Here is an 18,985-nt window from a genome sequence, read left to right as displayed (position 1 = left end):
AGAATATTTGTGTACTCTTCAAAGGGAATGAGGTTACTTATGAGTTAAAAATAACAAAAAATAAGCTGGGTGCCTATGTGCTGATGGTTCATGTCTGTAATCTTAGCTGCTCAGGAGGCTGAGTTTTTTTTTTTTTTCTTTTGCCAGTCCTGGTACTTGAACTCAGAGCCTGAGCACTGTCCTTGGCTTCTTTTGCTCAAGCCTAACACTCTACTACTTGAGCCATAGTGCCATTTCTGTCTTTTTCTGTTTATGTGGTACTGAGTAATTGAATCCAGGGCTTCATGCATGCTACCATTAAGCCATATTCCCAGCCTGAGTGGGAAGTTTTGAGAAGGGCTGATAGGGGGAATGATTGTCAGGTAGATATCTGGAAGCTGGAGAGGGTATCTATACAATATAAACATAATTTCAGGAAAAAACACATACATGACTTTAATGTGTACTATTTCCAGGAATGTATTTTTAACTTGACATGTATTTGATATGATAGTTTTCATTTCAGTTTTCTTTCCCTCTTCCAAAGTCTGTAAGTCCAGAAGATTTAGAAAAGAAACGCACTAATTATCAAGCTTATCGAAGTTACTTAAATAGAGAAGGTCCCAAAGCTCTGGGCTCCAAAGAAATACCAAAGGTAAGAGCAGAGAGCATGCGAGCCTGTGAGCACCTCTCTCTTGTGGGTCCAGGCTGTGTGCACTGTGCTTATCACATAAGGAAATGTTAATAGAAAAAGTATCCTCATCTTATTTATGCATTTAAGAATGTTCATGCACTTTATGAATTAATGCTTTCTCAGGATAAGTAAGATGTTCAGAGCCTTAGCTTACTCAGGAGACAGATGATAGGGGTGATAGTAGAGACTTGAATGTAGAGCTTTGTCAGATTTTTTCCCATCTACGGTGTGAATCCATTGCTATTTCTTTTTGTCATGTAAGAAGAATGGGGGTGATTGAGCTTATGTTTGAGCAGTCTTTGGCCTTTCTTTAGCCAATTTAAAGTCTGTGCTCATCTCCGTTCTACTCAGTTCTATCATAAGTAACTTTCATTTTGGTTGGCTGAATAATTTTATTGATCTTTTGTAAAAATGTAAAAGTATAACTATATTGTCATGGCCAGTGTCCCTTAAATGATTGGTTATCTTTCCAATCAAGTTCTCATTGCCTTTACATTCCTAGCAGTTTTGGTAGTTACAGTAAGCTTTGCCAACACAATTGTATGTTTCATAGTTGGTGTATGTTTCTTGTTGGTCCTTTTATGTTTATTAAATGTTAACTGCATAAGATTTTTCTCAGGATTTAGTTTCATCTGCATATTTCCTGTAAATTTCCAGCCAGTGTTTCATGCTGAGGTTATTTATGACGTCAGATGAGAAAAATCAGTTGCTGCAGTTTTGATGCCAAATATTTCTTTGGAAAGCTACCGTGTAATTTCTACCCTGCTTGACATTCTGGCTTTCAGGGAGCTGAAAACTGCTTGGAAGGCCTTACATTTGTGATCACAGGAGTCCTGGAGTCTATTGAACGAGATGAAGCCAAGTCTCTAATTGAACGTTATGGGGGAAAAGTAACAGGAAATGTCAGCAAGAAAACCAACTACCTTGTCATGGGTCGTGATAGTGGACAGTCCAAGAGTGACAAGGTGTGTCTCTGTCCAGTAATAGCTGCTTGCCAGGCATGCTGTTGATGCGACAGTTTGTGGTAATTCCTTTACAGAGGTAACCCGGGAAAAATGTTTTGTCTCACGTTGTTCTGGCGTTGACCCCGAGGTATTCCTTTCTAGTTGGAAACACAGTTCCTGTTGACTTTGACTTTTTTTATATCTTCTAGTTTAAATCTTCTTTTTAAAGACAGTTTTTTTCTGGCTGCCTGTGTTTGTATGCGTTCTATTATATACAATATATACTATATACTATACATTATATACTATATACTATATATTATATACTATGTACTATATATACTATATAAATATATTATATATATTACATGCTATATATAGTATATATACTATTTACATGTTTATTGTACTGGGATTCAAATTAAGGGCCTCACGCTTTCTTTCTCTTTTTTGGGGGGGGGTCTGGTCGTGGGGCCTGAACTCTGGGCCTGGGCGCTGTCCCTCAGCTCTTCAGCTCAAGGCTAGCGCTCTACCACTTGAGCCACAGCGCCACTTACGGCTTTTTTCTTTTTTTTTGCTTATGTGGTGCTGAGGAATTGAACCCAGGGCCTCAGGCATGTTAGGCAAGCGCTCTACCACTGAGCCACCTTCCTAGCCTGGCCCTCATGCTTTCTAAAAGTAGGCGTTCTACCACATGAGCCATACTCCCAGGGCTTTTGTAGTTTTTAGTTATTTTTCAGAGGAGGTGTCATGTTTTTGTCTAGGACCAGCATTAGACTTTGCACTTCCCACTTACGCCTCCTATGTAGCTGAGCTGACACTTACATGTGTACACACTGCCATGTGTGGCTTACTGATTGAGATGGGGCCTCATTAACTTACCAAAGAAGAATTCCAGAGACAAGCAGTTGCTGAGTTGCTCAGCAGCTTAGTAATGTAGCTCAGCAAATCCCATCCTCCTTCTGTCATCCTACCTTGTGCTGGCAAGGTAAGAAAGGAAGCAATGACAGGTGTCATAATAGCTGCGGCTTACCTGACAACTGTTGTCCCAGAAACACCGCCTGTAGAATTCCACCTCTCATTGGCCAGACTCCCATGGGAAGTCAGACTTACCAGGGAGGTGGAGAAGGAGCAGGACTTTCCTGATCATGGTAGGCCAGTCATAAGATAAAACCCATTACTTGGAGACCTAGGCACATCAGAATCCTGTGGATAGGGAAGTTAAGTTGCAGGAAATGTCTGCCATTGAGTCGTGTGAGATGGAGAAGAATGGCATTAGGTCTTAGTAGCTTTGTTCCTTTTTTTCCCATAACAAATATGGGACGCTTTGGCTGCCACCACCACTCCAAGGGAGCACCAGTCATCATTTTCTTTTTTTTAGTGGAACTTTTTCTGTGTGTGTGTGTTTATTCCAACATTGCCTAATCTACCAGTAAAACACAACTTCTTTCTTTATAGAAATGATTAGGATATGGTTTTGATGATTTGTATTTTGAACCAACAGGCAGCAGCTTTGGGGACAAAAATTATTGATGAAGATGGCCTATTGAATTTGATTAGAACTATGCCAGGCAAAAAGTCCAAGTATGAAATAGCAGTTGAAGCTGAGGTTTGTATACCATGAACTTGGTTTATTTCATTCGGTGCATAGAAACTTGTTTCATGGCAGGTATCGTGAGTGGACACAGTGCTATTTCTTGAGATTATTCGCCCCTTCTGCCACAGATCTCACCTTAATGTTTTTTGACTTGGAGGACTCTGCTTTAGGATATCTTGTTTGATATGTTTCCTTTTCTCAAAGGAATGAGAACAAGAGGACAGTGTTTATTGAATACAGCATATTTAAGTACTAAATGTGCCTTCCTTATCTTATTTTTCATTGACTTTGCTGTGCATATTACTCCTTAAGTGTTCTTTAAAGAATTCTGTTATGCATGCTAAATTATTCATCAGTTAGAACTATATTGGAACTTTTCCAGTTGCAACAGAAACCAGCCTATAGGAAAAGGAAAAATTATTGGCTTGAGTAGCTTAAGTTATGAGCTGACTGGATCTAGAGATTGCATTGCTATCAGAACCATGTAATGTTTTGTTTGTCTGCTTTTTACACTCAGTCATTCCACCTTTTATACCTGCCTGTCACTGACATGGCCAAATGGTCCACTTGGTTTATTCTAGTTGAAAAAAAATCCTAGGGGACAGTTTGGGTCACATACCATAGTAAAGTTGTAAAAACAGGAGCACTCAACCTTGATGCCATATTGTAAGCTGAGTTATACATATTAGTGGAACTTAGCGTTTTCTCCAGTTCCCTAGTTGTGTGTTAGGACCCCAGACCACATTAGGCTGTGCGGCTTTACTTTCCTCTAGTCCATGACAGTTCTTTAGTCTTCCCTTGTTGTCTTCAGGACCTTGACACTTCTGATGAGTGCTAGTCAATGGTCTTATAGAATGCCTCAGTTGAGTTTGGTTGATGATTTCTTCCATCTTTAGAGCATTGTGTGTTTTTTATATCAAGTCTTAATTACTTGATTGAATGGGTATAATGCTGGGCGCCAGTGGTTCATGCCTGTAATCTTAACTACTCAGGAAGCTGAGATATACAGACTGTGGCTTGAAGCCAGCCCAGGTTTATCTCCAATTAACCACCAAAAAAAGCTGGAAGTGTAACTGTGGCTTAAGTGGTAGAGCACTGGCTTTGAGCAAAAAAGCTCAGGGGCAGTGTCTAGGTCCTGAGTGCAAGTCCCAGGACTGGCCTACCCACCATGTGCTGGTGGCTCTGGATTCTGTAACCATCTAGATCAGGCCTGTAATCCTAGCTACTCAGGAGGCTGAGATCTGAGGATTCTGTAATCCTAGCTACTCAGGAGGCTGAGATCTGAGGATTAAGGTTCAAGTCTTTGAGGCTCCAATAAATCACTCTTCCCCCCCCCCCCCCCCAAAAGAAAAAAAAGGTTAGAAGAAGAGTTGCGGGTAGATTTCCAGCCGTGAATGAAAAAGCTGTGTAACAATGTCCCAGCCCTGAATTCCTCAACACTGGCACAAAAAGAAAAAAAGAAAAAAAAAGATACCCTTTGAAAATGGTGTAAGTCAAGCCTTTTTTTATTCACAAGGCCATGCAAACCTTATAACTCAGAACTTTGTCATTCTAAGAATTCTGCCTGGTGTGTGGCACGTGCCAAATAGTGGGAAAGTAAAGATACGAGGATTGCTTTCTGAGGTTGCCTGAGTAGAAGTGTAAGATCTTTCTGAAAAGCAAACTAAAAGCAAAAGCACTTTGGTTGTGGCCCAGGTGGTCTTGAGTTCCATCCCCACAACAACCTCTGTTCCGCTCACCCTAAAAAAAGAAGTAACGCCTCACTTATTCCTTAGTCATTCATCCCCATCCCTTCATAATCATTGCTTTACTTTCTCCCTCTGAGGTTTGTTTGCTTATTAGAGTACTAGGATGTCAGGGCCCCATACATTTTGCTAAGTAGTGTGTTCACTTGAGTCTCAGGACTTGTCTATTTCATATGAATGGATTCATGCAGAATGTGATCTTTTGTGTCTATATTTTTTCACTTAACCTAATGACTTTTTTTTTTTTTTTTGTCAATTGGTTGTGGGCTTGAACTTAAGGCCTTGGGTGTCTCAGAGCTCTTTTGCTCAAGGTTAGTGCTCTATCACATTGAGCCACAGTATCACTTCTGTTTTTTTGGTAGTTAATTGGAGTCTGAGAGATTTTCCTTCCTGGGCTGGTATTGAACCATGATCTTCAGATCTCAGCCTCCCAAGTGATGAGGGTTACAATCGTGAGCCACTGGTGTCCCCGGCTTAGCCTAATGATTTTAAGATTCACCTAAGTTGTAGCACGTATTAGTACTTCGCTCCTTTTAATGAGTGAATAATGTTCTACTGTGAAAATTACATTTTGTTTAGTCATCTGTAATGTACTGTTTGGTTTCCATCTTTTTATAAACAACACTGGTCTGAAAAATTTGTATACAATTTTTTTGTGGAGGTATTAACTTGTAACTAGTCAGAAAATGACAACAAAAATCTTTTATTACCCTCTTTTTTCAAACTGAAATCTGAGTGCTTGTTATTTTTTAAAAAAGTATGTTCTTGTGTTTGAGATAGATCTGGATAACTTTCTCTAGGCTGAATTTATGAGGCTTCTGTCTCCACCTCCCAAGTAGCTGGATCACAGGTGTGTGCCCTCTCCCCACTGTGGCTGATTATGAAGTTTAGAAAGTGATGATTTCTACAGACAGCTCAGTGCACTGTAGAAGGTCTAGGAGCTAAGATGTAGAAGATCACTTGGATATTTCACATTGCCCTCTGTGGAGTACACTTAGCAGGATGGGATTTCTCTGTGTCTCATCAAATTTCCTTTTTTTTTTTTTTGCTTTTTCTTGACTTTTTAAGATGAAGAAAGAGAAAACCAAACTGGAGAGGACACCCAAAAAAAATAACCAAGGAAAAAGAAAAAGTAGTCCAACCAAGAAGGAATCAGAATCTAAAAAGAACAAGCTTACTCCCAAAAAGGACAGCCCTAGGAAGGCATTAAAAAAGGAAACAAAAGAAGCAAATGTGTTCCCAAGAGGCCTGGACTTCAGCAAGCAGGTGGCCCAGGAGACAGATGATGACAGCCAGGCTAGGGATTTGGCTGATGACAGCAGTGAAAACCAAGTGGAAAATCTGCTCTGGGTGGATAAATACAAGCCAACCTCGCTCAAGACCATAATTGGACAGCAAGGTGACCAAAGTTGTGCCAATAAGCTGCTCCGCTGGCTTCGAAACTGGCATAAGAGTTCGCCTGAAGAGAAAAAGCATGGTGATTTTTACAACTACTTTCATTTGTGTGTGTGTCTTGGCATGTAATTACTCAGTTGCACACTTGGGTGCAAGGCTAAAGTTGGTTCCTTCACCCATCAGCAAGTTGCTTACTGAACCCAGGTGCTGTGGTAGACCCTGGAGCTGCTGTGAACAGGCAGTCTCCTCAGGTGCTTCCACACAGCGGGGTGACTGTGAGTCAGCCATTAACGTGCCCTGAGCCAGTAGGGGTGAGTATAGAGCCTAAGTGGAGTTAGAAAGATGTAGTCAGGGCAGAGGAGTACGCCCCTATCCTTGGAGGAAAGTATAGCTCTGCTGGGACTTAGAATGCTAGTAGTGGGAGACTTGGGGGAAGGTATAGATAGATGTTGGGTGGGAAAGGAAAGTGCCCCAAGGCCTGGAGGCCCGGGTATGCCCAGGGGAGGGCATGGAGAGAGCTGAGATGTGCTTCAGATCGGGCAGCCCAAAAGCCTAGCCTGCACAATGGATGACTTGCTTTGGGAGGCTTGATGGGCCTCTGCTGCGGTGGTTTCTGTCCCTTGAGTCCTTTTCTGTGCCAGTATCCATGGGGGGAGTGGGTTCTGGTGCTGGGCTGTGCACAGCAGTTGCAGGCATAGCATTTTCCTGCAAACACAGTGGGGAGTGTGCGTGCGTGCGTGCGTGCGTGCGTGCGTGCGTGCGTGCGTGCGTGTGTGTTAGAAAGGAAGCTCATTGAATTATTGTTTGACAGCCAAGTTTGAAAGTGAGCTTTTTATTTGGGTTGAGATGATTTAGGCAGCGTACTTAGTGCTCTGGAAGTTACATGTATAATTTGTAGAAAATATTCTACAAATTTAGGACTAAACTGAGAACGGCTACCTGTGGGTAAGTCATCACAACCACTGTGGTTCCTGCATTTCTGTAGGTTAACAAGTTAACTCTCTGCAACTTTTTTTTCCTTAGCAGCCAAGTTCGGTAAATGTGCTGGCAAAGATGATGGCTCTAGTTTTAAGGCAGCGTTGCTCTCAGGCCCTCCAGGTGTTGGCAAAACCACCACAGCCTCTTTGGTGTGTCAGGTGGGTGTGTACTTGGAAAGATAAACATTAGCATGCCCCTGTGGAAGAGATAGCTGCATGCAGGTGAATGGGTGTACAAGTGGTGTGCGTATGTAAACCTGCTCTGTATATTTTTCTAAAATCAATGGATAGGAGTTTGTCAGCACAGATAGACAGGACAGGCATGGTTCCTTTGTGGAGCAGCTTGAGATTTCCTCATACTGTTCACAGTGGCAAATGTAAAAACTGAGTATTGCGGGTGTTGGTGGCTCATACCTATAATCCTAGCTACTCAGGAGGCTGAGATCTGAGGATCACGGTTCAAAGCCAGCCTAGACAGGAAAGTCCTTGAGACTCTTATCTCCAATTAAACCACCAGAAAATCTGAAATGGCCCTGTGGCTCAAGTGGTAGAGTGCTAGCCTTGAGCTGAAGAGCTGAGGGATAGTGCTCAGGCCCAGAGCAAGCCCCACAACCGATTAAAAAAAAACAAAGCAAAAAACCCAAAACAAAAAAAAAAAGCCCCAAAACTTCAGTATTGTTTATTTCTCAGATTTCCTGTTTAGTGTTTTTAGAGTATGGCTGAAACCATGGAAAGAGGAGCTACTCAAGTAATAGTATTCTCCTTGTGAGCTAGGCGGTGTGCTAAGCACTTGTGTACTTAGCTTTTTTTTTTAAAGTTTTTTTTTTTTAATATGAAAATCTGAAATAACTTTTTTTTTCAAGATAGGGTCTCATTATAAAGCTTTGACTGGCCTTGAACTCGTGGTCCTCTACCTCAGCCTTCAGAATGCTGTAATTAAGAGATGTACGCCACTACCCTCTGCTTCTCTTAAAGCTCTAAAACTCAAGACTTTTGTTTTAGTACTGGATTTAAACTTAGGACCTCATACTTGCTGGCAGGCACTCAACCACTTGAGCCACACCTCCAGCCTTTTTTGCTTTAGTAATATTTTGAATAGGGTCTTGCTTTTTTTGTCCCATTTGGACTTGTGATCCTCCTATTCTATACCTCGAATTAATAAGGTGCATGCTACTCTATCCAGCTTTTTATTAGTTGAAATGGGATCTTTTGAAGTTTTTTTTTTTTGGCGGGGGGTGGGGGTGGGGGGGTCCAGTCATGGGTCTGAACTTTGGGCCTGAGCGCTGTCCCTCAGTTTTTCAGCTCAAGGCTAGTGCTCTACCACTTGAGCCACAGCGCCACTTCCAGCTTTTTTTTTTCTTTTCTGCTTATGTGGTGCTGAGGAATCTAACCCAGGGCCTCATGCATGCAAGACAAGCACTCTCTCACTGAGCCACCTTCCCAGCCCCTCTTTTGAACTTTTTGCCTGGGCTGGCCATGAATTGAGATTCTAATTTCTGCCTCCAAGTAGCTAGGATCAGAGGTGTGAACCATGATACCCATCTTCAGAACTTTTTAGTGACATATTGGCACTCAAAAACTTTCAGATTTGGGGCTGGGAAGATGGCTTAGTGGTAGAGTGGCTTGCCTAGTGTGCATGAAGCCCTGGGTTCAGTTACTCCGTACCACATAGACAGAAATAGCTAGAGGTGGTGCTGTGGCTCAAGTGGTAGAATGCTAGCCTTGTGCAAAAGAAGCTGAGGGACAGCGCCCAAGCTCTGAGTTCAATCCCCAGGACTGGCAAACAACAATAACAAAAAAACCAAAACAAAAACCTTCAGTTTTGGGGCCGAAGGGATGGCTCAAGTGTAGTGTGTGCTTGCCTAGTAGGCATAGGCCCTGAATTCAAACCCCAGCATTGCTGAAGTGAGTGTGGGGGAACCTTTCAGATTTGGGGCATTTTTGATTCAGATATTTTGGGTTAGTAAAGTATATGCAACTGTTCCAAAATATGAAAAACTCTGCAACTTGAAACACTTTTGGGACCTGAGCATTTTGATTCAGGAATACTCTTGTCTGTAATTCAAATACATGTTACAGACATGAAAAGATACAGAGACCTTATGTGCCTTTGTGGTTCTGTATGTTCTCTTTTGCTCATGTGACAAATGAAAACAGCTGAAAGAAGCAGGTGATGGCAGTTTGAGCCTGAGTAGTCTGAGTCAGGGTTTCTGTTCCTACCCGATGTGTGCTCTTCCCTCCTTTGTTCTGGTTTCTGTGGCTGTTGGATTTCTAGATAGCATGAGGATTTGATTTACCTTGAGCACTCAAGAAAAACAGTTAATAGGTCATCAGAATAGTAGCTGCTGGATTTCTCAATCCTTCGCCACCTCAGTTAGTGGTTTCTTATGGTCTTTATATGGATTAGAGCATAACATTTATATATCAATATTTATATTTCTCATTAACATTAAAAAAGCACACTTTTTTCCTAGTCCCTACATTTGTGAGCATAATTCTTATTGTTGTGCTTTTTTTTTGGTAATTAAAAGACATTTTCATAGTTGATCAGTCTTGGAAAATGAATCAGAGTAACTTGAATTTTTCTGAAGAGGCAAGAATTATCTTGATTCTATATCTAATATTGAATTCTTAGAATTATTATATATATATTTTTTTTAATTTAATTTAATTTTATTTGAGAACATACTGTACAGAGGGGTTACAATTACATGGGCAGGATAATGCATACATTTCTTACCAAGCATTGCAGCCTCCTCCTTTGTTTACCCTTCACCTCCCTTCCCAGCCTCCCCCCTCCCCCCCACCCAATCATACCCCCCCTCCCCCAAGAATTATTATATTTCTTAAAGGACTGTAAAAAGCAAATTAGAAAATTTGCTTGTTTAAATATGCTCTTCTGATCTGAGGATCGCGGTTCAAAGCCAGCCCGGGCAGGAAAGACTGTGAGACTCCTATCTCCAATAAACCACCAGAAAACTGGAAGTGGCGCTGTAGCTCAAGTGGTAGAGCGCTAGCCTTGAGCTGAAGAGCTGAGGGACAGCGCTCAAGCTCAAGAGTTCAAGCCCTATGACCGACCAAAAAAAAAAAAAATGCTTTTCTAGGTTAATGTACCAGCTGAGGTTTTAAGACTAAATTTGTGTGTGTTTCTATGTGTGTACAATATATATTTATACTTTAGAAATGTCTAGTATTTGAGGCATATTATAGTTAAGCTCATTGTCATTACTATCATTTTATATTTTTACTCATAGTTTTTTATGTGATTTTCTTTTGTAACAAGCCTTTTCTTAGGGGAGGGGAGTTATTTTATATTGTAAAAAGTAATGTTTTCCAATATTTTAATTAGGAATTGGGATACAGCTATGTGGAACTAAATGCTAGTGACACGCGGAGCAAGAATAGCTTGAAGGCGATTGTAGCCGAATCACTCAATAATACCAGCATCACAGGCTTTTATTCAGGTAGGTGGCTATTGAACCTTTTTGTTGTTGCTATATAAGAAAATCCAAGTTTATTTCAATGTTCTATAACTAGCATTGTATACTACCATATGGCAAGCCACCTCCTTAAAATCCTGGGGTTGTCAAGAATATAAGGATCTTATGGGGTAGGGGTTATACTTGTTAAAGCCTTAGTGGTTTCTGAGAATGTGATAAAATGTGTACATGACCCTAATTTTAGGTTTTGCCTATGGGTTTAGAAGATACATAGAAAAATTCTGTGAAGGAAGGAATGCAGTGTGATGTCTGAGGGAATAAAGCTGCAGATGACGAGTAATTGTGTTTGGGACACTCTGTAAGCTTCTGATAAAAGGGTGAAATGTTTTGAGAAGCCTTGATGAAAAAGAGAGAACACCTGTTTGGAGACAGACAGAAAGACACAGTGTAGAAGTGCTTACTAGGTTCCGAGGCCAGAGTTCATGGGGAAAATTGAGATGCCCCAATCTCTGATGTATCTGTTTAGAGCCTATCACAATTGCTGGGTCACTTGAATCATTGCGCCATTTTTTTTTTTTTTTTTTGTCAGTACAAAACTCAGGGCCAGGATGCTCTCCCTTAGCTTTTCCTCTCAAGGCTGGTGCTCTTACCACTGGAGCCACATCTCCACTTACTACTTTTTTTGTCGGGTAATTGGAGATAAAAGAGTCTCCAGTGTTTTCTGCCCAGGCTGGCTTTGGGTCTTGATCCTCATATCTCAGCCTAGGATTATAGGTCTGAGCCATTGGTACCCAGCCCTTGGTTTGTTTGTTTGTTTGTTTGTTTTTTTGGGTCTGGTCATGGGGCCTGAACTCTGGTCTGGGCACTGTCCCTCAGCTCTTTAGCTCAAGGCTAGCACTCTACCACTTGAGCCACAGCGCCACTTCCGGCTTTTTTCTTATGTGGTGCTGAGGAATCGAACCTAGGGCTTCAGGCATGCAAGGCAAGTGCTCTACCACTGAGCCACCTTCCCAGCCTCTAGCCCTTGGTTCTTGCAGTGGTAGAAAATCATTGTTCAAAAGAGGCTGCTTAGGCAGTGTTACTCTTATACAGGTGCTGAGATGTAAAGTGATGTAGTTCTGGAAAGTAGCCTATTAATATTTCTTAAACTATATTATTCACACCTTCTAGCCAGAAATTACAGTTTCTGGATTGTAGCTATTATACTTGTAAATATGCAAAGTGACATAGGTACATACACATGTACATGTAGAGACATATTGGGATATTAAGTATGACTTATAGAAAAAGCTTGGAAATCTCTCAACATTTTCATCAGTCGATTGTGATTAAGTTGACATGTGTCAAGCTATATTAAGTTGCCTTAAAAATGAAGTATTTTGTACTTGTAAATGAGGAACAAATTAATCACCAAATTATATGACATGACAAAACCAAGGTGTATATTGTGTGGTGATTTTAGTATGTATAGACAATTTCTTTTTTTTGTTTTTTTTTGGGTCTGGTCGTGGGGCCTGAGTGCTGTCCCTCAGCTCTTCAGCCTAAGGCTAGCGCTCTAGCTCTACCACTTGAGCCACAGTGCCACTTCCGGCTTTTTTATTTTCTGCTTATGTGGTGCTGAGGAATTGAACCCAGGGCCTCATGCATGCAAGGCAAGCGCTCTACCACTGAGCCACCTTCCCAGCCCTAGACAATTTCTTAAAGCGTATGTGAGGGACTCTGAGAGACCTCTGAGAAGGGAAATTGGGAATGCAGGGCAAGACTTACTCTTGTAGGTTTTGAAGTTGAAAACTTCCTGTGAAGTAGCAGTTGTGAGCCGTATCCCTATGTTCTTGTCCACCTGTCAGGTGGGTCAGGTGGAGCCGCTTCAGGCAGCACGAAGCACGCGCTCATCATGGATGAAGTGGATGGCATGGCAGGCAATGAGGACAGGGGAGGGATTCAGGTAAACAAAAGCCCTGCACATTTTCAGTTGATTTTTATTTTTAAAACAGTATTTAAGTATATGCATTGTTATTTATAGCAGTTAAGGAATATTGTTCAGAAGATTTTTAAAACTTAAAAATAACCAGTATGGTATTTTTTTAAGTAATGCTTTTGTGTTGAAAATTTGTCTTTTAGGAATTAATTGGCCTGATAAAACATACTAAAATTCCCATTATTTGTATGTGCAATGATAGAAACCATCCCAAGATTCGCTCTTTGGTTCATTATTGTTTTGATCTTCGTTTTCAAAGACCTCGGGTTGAACAAATTAAGGTATGATAAGAATTTATTTAACCACACTGTCCTACTTAAGTGTGGATACTTAAAAATATCTGATACGTGTTTTTAAAATGTCATTATATGAGCTAAAAAAAAAATTGCTGAGGAGTCTTTCCTTGTCAATTTCAGGGTGCTATGATGTCTATTGCATATAAAGAAGGTTTAAAGATCCCCCCTCCAGCAATGAATGAAATAATTTTGGGAGCCAACCAAGATATCAGACAGGTAAGTTAAATGTGGATTATACGATAATTGGTGGTTCTTGTGAATTAATGCCTTTAAACTTGTAGGGAGGGGTTACCATATTTTCTTTCTTTCTTTCTCTTTGTTTCTTTGTTCCTTTCTTTCGTTCGTTCTTATTTTTTTTTGTCAGTTGTGGGGCTTGAACTCTGGGTCTAAGTGCTGTCCCTCAGCTCTTCAGCTCAAGATGAGCACTCTTCCACTTGAGCCACAGTGCCATTTCTGGTTCTCTGAGTGGTTTATTGGAGATAAGAGTCTCACAGGCTTTCCTGTCCAGACTGGCTTTGAACCATGATTCTCAGATCTCAGCCTCCTGAGCAGCTAGGATTACAGGTGTGAGCCACCAGTGCCTGGCATTTGTGTCTTATTATGTTTCTTTTAGGTTTTACACAATCTGAGTATGTGGTGTGCACGAAGTAAGGCACTAACCTATGACCAGGCCAAAGCTGACTCTCATCGGGCCAAGAAGGATATCAAAATGGTAAAAGAAGTTCCTGTTTCTTATTTCTGCAGCCAGAGCACCTCTTTGTTCTGTAGTGTTACATTGGTGGTGTCCATTCAAGTATAAGATGACATGTGTCACTCACTGTAATATTAGAGAACTTTTTCTGCCCCAAGGTTCCTCTTAATATGTGTCTCTTGTCTTCCTCCACCCCCCTCAGCCCTGGACAACCACTAGTCTTTTTCCTGTCTCTTTAGTTTTTCTTTTTCCAGAATGCTGTTATAGTTGAAATTATGAGCCTTTTGCGTTGGCTTCTTCCACATAATTATATGCATTTGAGATTCCTGTTTTCATGTCTTGATTAGAGGGTCTTTTTTAAAAAAAAAATGGTTAAGTATTAGTCCATTGTCTGGATATACCACAGTTTACTTGTCCATTTATTTACTGAAAGGCATCTTTGTTGCTTCTAGCTTTTGGCAGTTATGAATAAGGTGGCCAACTATTGCAGAGTGGCTCTACCATCCCCAGCAATCAGAGAGCATGCTTGTTGCTCTGTATCCTTGCCAGCACTTGAGGTCCATGTTTTATAGGTTTTGTTCATTCTAATAGGTGTGTCCTCCATCTTTTCAGGGCCCATTTGATGTTGCCCGGAAAGTGTTTGCAGCTGGAGAGGAGACTGCCCACATGTCACTTATGGACAAATCAGATCTCTTTTTTCATGACTATTCAATAGCACCCCTCTTTGTCCAGGAGAATTACCTACACGTGAAGCCTGTAGCTGCGGGGTGAGCATTCATAGCTAGTGAAGGGTAGGATTAGGGCCCTCCCTACGCTGCAAAGGCCAGATGTTTGGGGAGGAGTGGCTGGGTGTGGATGGTGGTGTAATCCAGACTGGCTCTCTCCTGCAGGGGTGACATGAAAAAGCACTTGATGCTGTTGAGCCGAGCGGCAGATAGCATATGTGATGGCGACTTAGTGGACAGTCAGATCCGGAGTAAGCAAAATTGGAGCCTTCTGCCCACCCAAGTAAGTATGGGTTCTATTTTTTTATTTTTTTTGGATCTGGTCGTGGGGCCTGAACTCTGGGCCTGGGCGCTGTCCCTCAGCTCTTCAGCTAAAGGTGAGTGCTCTACCACTTGAGCCACAGTGCCACTTCCGGCTTCTTTCATTTTACTTACGTGGTGCTGAGGAATCGAACCCAGGGCCTCAGGCATGCAAGGCAAGCGCTGTACCACTGAGCCATCATCCTAGCCCATCCTCTGCCAGTATTTAAAATGCCAGAGGAATATTATTTTTGTGGCAAAAATACAGTCTGTTGTAGATTTAAATATTGTATTTTCTAATGTTTCGAAAGTGATTTTTATGTAAATGGATGCATGAAAATAAGGCCAGTGTAACCAAAGCATGTGCTCATGTGAGTGTGAGTGTGTGTGTGTGTGTGTGTGTGAGAGAGAGATAGAGAGAGAGAGAGATCTGTGGCTCTACCAGAGAGACTCTAGATAGCTCTTTCTACCCTATTTTATAAATAGACTGATATCTTCAAGGAAAACAGACTTTGACAAATTTTTATACTGAAGACCATTCTTAGTTGAGATTTATATTTTTTGTGGGGAGGTGCTAAGGATCAAACTCAGGGCTTTGTGAGTGCTAGGTAAGTGCTTTGCCAGTGAATGACCCCTCCATTTCTGAGTTTTGTGGATGTATATAGTGTTAGAGCCTGAGGATGCTTATGTGGTACTGAGGAATTGAACCCAGGGCCTCATGCATGCAAGGCAAGCACTCTAGGTGGCTCAGTGGTAGAGTGCTTGCCTTGCATGCATGAGGGGCTGGGAAGGTGGCTCAGTGGTAGAGTGCTTGCCTTGCATGCATGAGGCCCTGGGTTCAATTCCTCAGCACCACATAAGCAAACAGAAAAAAGCCGGAAGTGGCGCTGTGGCTCAAGTGGTAGAACGCTAGTCTTGAGCTGAAGAGCTGAGGGACAGCGCCCAGGCCCAGAGTTCAGGCCCCATGACCGGACCCCAAAAAAAAAAATACACCATAGGGGTCTGGGAAGGTGGCTTAGTGGTAGAGCGCTGCCTTGCATGCATGAGGCCCTGGGTTCCATTCCTCAGCACCACATAAGCCGGAAGTGGCACTGTGGCTCAAGTGGTAGAGTGCTAGCCTTAAGCTGAAGAGCTGAGGGACAGCACCCAAGCCCAGAGTTCAGGCCCATGACCGGACCCCAAAACAACAACAACAATAACAAAAGTACACCATAGTCGGGCATTGGTGGCTCATGCCTGTAATCACTCAGGAGGCTGAGATCTGAGGATCATGGTTCAAAGCCAGCCCATGCAGGAAAGTCTGTGAAACTCTTATCTCTTAAGTGGCACTGTGGCTCAAGTGGTAGAGCGCTCACCTTAAGCTGAAGAGCTGAGTGGTAGCGCCCGGCCCAGAGTTCAAGTCTTAACTACCCATAAACAAAACAAAACAAAATAGATACCATAAAGCATTAGTTTTAATTGCAAAAATTTGGAGAAAATCTTCATGTTCAGCAACAGAAGAATAGTTGTGTAAAATTATCTTCCTGAAGTATTTTAGAAATTATCTAGTATGAAGAAGGTACTTAGGAAAAAATACTATTGGAATGAATTTAGAGAATATAATTCCAGCCTTTCATACAGTGAAAACATCTACAGAGATTTTTTTTTTCACTCTTCTCCAGTGCTAGTATAATCCATTCTCTAAGCTTTCCACATTTGAATTTGTCTGTGCTATCAGTTGCGTAAGGTAATCAGTGCTGAGACATGGTATGTGCTGAGCATGTTGGGCTCCGTTAGCCAAGAATGCAAGATGAACTCTGTGGGCTATGGCGTGTTTTGGTTCATGGTCTTGATCACAGTCTGTTGCTTATTCTGGGACAGGTTCCTCACATCTACAAGTCAGACAGGGAAGGGCCTGACTGCCCTGAAAATAGGCATTGGGACATCACGTCATTTCCCGCAGACTGTGTTAGCTCATTTTTCCTGCAAACGTAGTGTAGTATCACAGACTCAGGAACTTAAAGAAGAGAACTCTATTTAGCTCGTAGTACCAGAGCATAGTTGGCCTTCTTGCTCAGCAAGTCCTAGTCCTGAGGTAGCACAAACCATTCCATGGAAGAGGAGAGAAAGCATATGTGTATGTGTGGGTGTTGTCTATCTCCTATGGTAAAGCTACCTGGAGTCAGTTACAAAGTAGCCTCCACCTTCATGACCTCATTAATTCACATCACATCCTAGAAGTCCGGCCTCTAAATACTAAGAATGAAGTTTATACCTTTTTCATGCTTCATAATGGGGGTTAACTTAAACCACAGGAAGGTTCTGCTGTACACTCAAACCATATCTAACCAGAGAAACTAAAGAAGTGACAGTGTGTCAAATTAAAATCTGGACATAAGTTGGATTTTTTTTTCAGGCCATTTATGCCAGTGTTCTTCCTGGAGAGCTGATGAGGGGGTACATGACCCAGTTCCCCTCCTTCCCTAGCTGGCTGGGGAAGCACTCAACTACAGGCAGACACGATCGCCTGGTTCAGGACCTTGCACTGCACATGAGTCTTCGGTAAGCAAAATCTCACCATTCTTACCATTTTATTTTTGTTGTTTGGGTATTATTCGTTACTCAGAGTACAGTGTGAGTCTGAAAATTTTGGGGTTCGGGGGCTGGGAAGGTGGCTCAGTGGTAGAGTGCTTGCCTTGCATGTATGAGGCCCTGGGTTCGATTCTTCAGCACCACATAAGCAGAAAAAGCCGGAAGTGGTGTTGTGGCACTAGCTTTGAACTGAAGAGCTGAGGGACAGCGCCCAGGCCCAGAGTTCAGCCCCACAACTGTCAAAAAAAAAAAAAAAATTGGGGTTTGGTTTGGTTTTACTGTTAAGTAGATTAGTATCCTGGGTAAGTTCCTTTATAGCAAGTCCACCCTGTAAGTTCATTATATGTGGTTTTTACCAAGTGTGGTTAAAAAATAGAATATATAAAAAAGTCAGAAGAAATTTCAAAAAAAAATTTTTTTTTTTGGTCCTAGGGCTTGATCTCTGGGAGATGAAGCTCAAGGCTAGCGCCCTACCACTTGAGCCACAGCGTTTCTGAGTGGTTTATTGGAGATAGTCACGATCTTTCCTATCCCTTAGATCTCAGCCTCCTGAGTAGCTAGTATTACAGGCATAAGCCATGGGTGCCTGGCTTCAAAAATCATTTTAAGGCTGGAGGCATGGCTCAAGCAGTAGAGCATATGCTTAGGAAATGTGAGGCCCTAAGTTCAAACCACAGTACCACCACCACCAAAAAACAATTAGTCCAGGTGATTTGACTGATGCCTATAATCCCAATTTACTTAGGAGGTAGATATTAGGAAGGTTATGGTTTGAAACCAGTCTGGGCAAAATGTTAGGGATACCTTATCTTAACACACAGGTGGCCATCATCCCAGCCAAATGGGAAGTGGTAGATAGAATTTTGGTAGATAGAAGCTGGCCACTAGGGGGAAAAAAAAAGCAAAACCTTAACCTACAGCTATAAAGGGCTGGACTTGGCTCAATAGAGCCCATAGGTCAAACCACACTATAGCAAACCACACTATAGGTTTCCATGCATGTGTAGCCCAGAAGATGCACTGAAGCTTTGTTTAAATTGTTGGGTGACCTGCTGAGTGTTTCATTTGCTTCTTAATTTTGTAAAATATGCTTCTCAAAAAACAAATGGGGCCTAAAAAGTCGAAGTTAATGTGTTTGATTTATGGTAATGGGCTGTGGTTTTCTGGCTTTCTTGTGGGCACTGTGCAGTTGGTCTCCGCCAGAGGTGTGGGCGGGCCCTTTGGTCCAGCCGAATGCTGTCACTGGCTGTGTGGCAGGATGTTGGAAGTGGGGACACACAGAAGCCTTTGTGCCTGGCTAGTCACGAACCTTGGCACTGTGGGCTGTCATTGGCATGCCGCGCTGGGGTGTTTAGGCTTCTGGGGTCGGCTGGTGTAGCCCCCGTGCTGTGTGCGGGCATCCTGCAAGGTAAAGCGCAGGCTCGCGTGGAGATTGTGCCCTGGTGCTGTGCGTGTGTCTCGTGGATGCACAGATGGGTTAGGTCTACGCACAACCGCGCAGGCGCTGGTCAGTTAGAGACGCCGTGACTGCTCAGGCGGGAAGGGACCTGCCAAGCGCCCCATGCCCGCTCGTACCATTCGGGGTCCGCAGAGACTCTTCCTGGGTTGAGGGGCCACACTGAGACCAGCACCCCGATCCTGGGCCCGAAGCCC

At 42.4% G+C, this 18,985-nt stretch overlaps 1 protein-coding gene across 2 annotated transcripts in view; it reads left to right on the top strand.

The window, feature by feature from the left end:
- Rfc1 (replication factor C subunit 1) overlaps window positions 1-18,985 on the top strand; it is a 65,072-nt gene that overhangs the window by 41,433 nt on the left and 4,654 nt on the right. Inside the window, exons 10-22 of one of the 2 annotated variants that reach the window (XM_042678067.1) lie at window positions 527-634; window positions 1,459-1,638; window positions 3,122-3,226; window positions 6,028-6,436; window positions 7,381-7,490; window positions 10,681-10,795; window positions 12,619-12,716; window positions 12,893-13,030; window positions 13,166-13,261; window positions 13,659-13,757; window positions 14,349-14,503; window positions 14,627-14,744; window positions 17,157-17,302. In XM_042678067.1, the coding sequence (XP_042534001.1) occupies window positions 527-634; window positions 1,459-1,638; window positions 3,122-3,226; window positions 6,028-6,436; window positions 7,381-7,490; window positions 10,681-10,795; window positions 12,619-12,716; window positions 12,893-13,030; window positions 13,166-13,261; window positions 13,659-13,757; window positions 14,349-14,503; window positions 14,627-14,744; window positions 17,157-17,302 (1,877 nt within the window). Of the gene's footprint in view, window positions 1-526; window positions 635-1,458; window positions 1,639-3,121; window positions 3,227-6,027; window positions 6,437-7,377; window positions 7,491-10,680; window positions 10,796-12,618; window positions 12,717-12,892; window positions 13,031-13,165; window positions 13,262-13,658; window positions 13,758-14,348; window positions 14,504-14,626; window positions 14,745-17,156; window positions 17,303-18,985 lie in introns of both variants that reach the window. The other variant, XM_042678066.1, reaches the window with a different exon arrangement.

The sequence above is a fragment of the Dipodomys spectabilis genome, unplaced genomic scaffold (assembly GCF_019054845.1).
Source record: "Dipodomys spectabilis isolate Male_0828 unplaced genomic scaffold, ASM1905484v1 ptg000043l, whole genome shotgun sequence".
Lineage (NCBI taxonomy): Eukaryota > Metazoa > Chordata > Mammalia > Rodentia > Heteromyidae > Dipodomys > Dipodomys spectabilis.
Note: the sequence above shows the minus strand (reverse complement) of the source record. Positions and strands in the feature narration are given on the sequence as shown.